The following is a 2,500-nucleotide window of genomic DNA, read 5'->3' on the forward strand; positions in this document are numbered from 1 at the left end:
ATGTGTGTGCGTGTGTGTGTGTGTGTGTGTGTGTGTGTGTGTGTTTCAGTATATGTGTGTGTGTGTGTGTGTCAGTATATGTGTGTGTGTGTGTGTGTGTGTGTCAGTATGTGTGTGTGTGTATGTGTTTTGTGTGTGTGTGTGTGTGTGTGTGTCAGTATGTGTGTGTTTTTGTATGTGTGTGTGTTTGTACCTTTCACAGTAGTGTCCAGCATATCCGTCCTGACACACACACCTCAGAACAACACCCTTCTTATCACAGTAAGCAGCAAAACTACAAACAAACAAACAAATAAACAAACAAACTGAAAAACAGACAGAGGAGGAGAAGAATAGTTTAGAGAACGGATTCACACCTGTTCTCACCTGTTCATACCATCCACACCTATACACTTTGTCCAAACATACACTGTCAGTATTGTCCACACCTGTCAGTGTTGTCCACACCTGTCCACACTAGTCAGTACTGTCCACACCTATCAGTACTGTCCACACCTGTCAGTATTGTCCACACCTGTTAGTATTATCCACACCTATCAGTATTGTCCACACCTGTCCACACCAGTCACTATTGTCCACACCTGTCAGTATTATCCACACCTGTCCACACCAGTCACTATTGTCCACACCTGTCAGTATTGTCCACACCTGTCCACACCAGTCACTATTGTCCACACCTGTCAGTATTATCCACAATTGTCCACACCAGTCACTATTGTCCACACCTGTTAGTATTATCCACACCTATACACTTTGTCCAAACATACACTGTCAGTATTGTCCACACTTCTCAGTGTTGTCCACACCTGTCACACCTGTTAGTATTATCCACACCTATCAGTATTATCCACACCTGTCCACACCAGTCACTATTGTCCACACCTGTCAGTACTGTCCACACCTGTCAGTATTGTCCACACCTGTCCACACCAGTCACTATTGTCCACACCTGTTAGTATTATCCACACCTATCAGTATTGTCCACACCTGTCCACACCAGTCACTATTGTCCACACCTGTTAATATTGTCCACACCTATCAGTATTGTCCACACCTGTCCACACCAGTCACTTTTGTCCACAACTGTCAGTATTATCCACACCTATCAGTATTGTCCACACCTATCCACACCAGTCACTATTGTCCACACCTGTTAGTATTATCCACACCTATCAGTATTGTCCACACCTGTCCACACCAGTCACTATTGTCCACACCTGTTAGTATTATCCACACCTATCAGTATTGTCCACACCTGTCCACACCTGTCACTATTGTCCACACCTGTCAGTATTGTCCACACCTGTCCACACCAGTCACTATTGTCCACACCTGTTAATATTGTCCACACCTGTCAGTATTTTCCACAATTATAAGTGTTGTCCACACCTGTCCACACCTGTCAGTATTGTCCACATCTGTCAGTATTATCCACACCTATCAGTATTGTCCACACCTGTCCACACCAGTCACTATTGTCCACACTTGTCAGTACTGTCCACACCTGTCAGTATTGTCCACACCTGTCCACACCAGTCACTATTGTCCACACCTGTCAGTATTATCCACACCTATCAGTATTGTCCACACCTGTCAGTATTGTCCACACCTATCAGTATTGTCCACACCTGTCCACACCAGTCACTATTGTCCACACCTGTCAGTATTATCCACACCTATCAGTATTGTCCACACCTGTCCACACCAGTCACTATTGTCCACACCTGTTAATATTGTCCACACCTGTCAGTATTTTCCACAAGTGTCAGTATTGTCCACACCTGTCCACACCTGTCAGTATTGTCCACATCTGTCAGTATTATCCACACCTATCAGTATTGTCCACACCTGTCCACACCAGTCATTATTGTCCACACCTGTTAATATTGTCCACACCTGTCAGTATTTTCCACAAGTGTCAGTGTTGTCCACACCTGTCCACACCTGTCAGTATTGTCCACATCTGTCAGTATTATCCACACCTATCAGTATTGTCCACACCTGTCCACACCAGTCACTATTGTCCACACCTGTCCACACCAGTCACTATTGTCCACACCTGTTAATATTGTCCACACCTGTCAGTATTTTCCACAAGTATCAGTGTTGTCCACACCTGTCCACACCTGTCAGTATTGTCCACATCTGTCAGCATTATCCACACCTATCAGTATTGTCCACACCTGTCCACACCAGTCACTATTGTCCACACCTGTCAGTACTGTCCACACCTGTCAGTATTGTCCACACCTGTCCACACCAGTCACTATTGTCCACACCTGTCAGTATTATCCACACCTATCAGTATTGTCCACACCTGTCCACACCAGTCACTATTGTCCACACCTGTTAATATTGTCCACACCTGTCAGTATTTTCCACAAGTGTCAGTGTTGTCCACACCTGTCCACACCTATCAGTATTGTCCACACCTGTCCACACCAGTCATTATTGTCCACACCTGTCAGTATTTTCCACAAGTGTCAGTAATATTCACACT

The 2,500-nt window shown here is 44.9% G+C and overlaps 1 protein-coding gene across 2 annotated transcripts in view; it reads right to left on the reverse strand.

The window, feature by feature from the left end:
* The window catches only part of lama4 (laminin, alpha 4), a 47,531-nt gene that overhangs the window by 34,013 nt on the left and 11,018 nt on the right, over positions 1–2,500 (reverse strand). For both annotated transcript variants that reach the window (XM_066676795.1, XM_066676794.1), the window contains exon 4: positions 194–274. In XM_066676795.1, coding sequence (XP_066532892.1) covers positions 194–274 — 81 coding nt within the window. The remainder of the gene's footprint in view (positions 1–193; positions 275–2,500) is intronic.

The sequence above is a fragment of the Hoplias malabaricus genome, chromosome 7 (genome assembly GCF_029633855.1).
Source record: "Hoplias malabaricus isolate fHopMal1 chromosome 7, fHopMal1.hap1, whole genome shotgun sequence".
Lineage (NCBI taxonomy): Eukaryota > Metazoa > Chordata > Actinopteri > Characiformes > Erythrinidae > Hoplias > Hoplias malabaricus.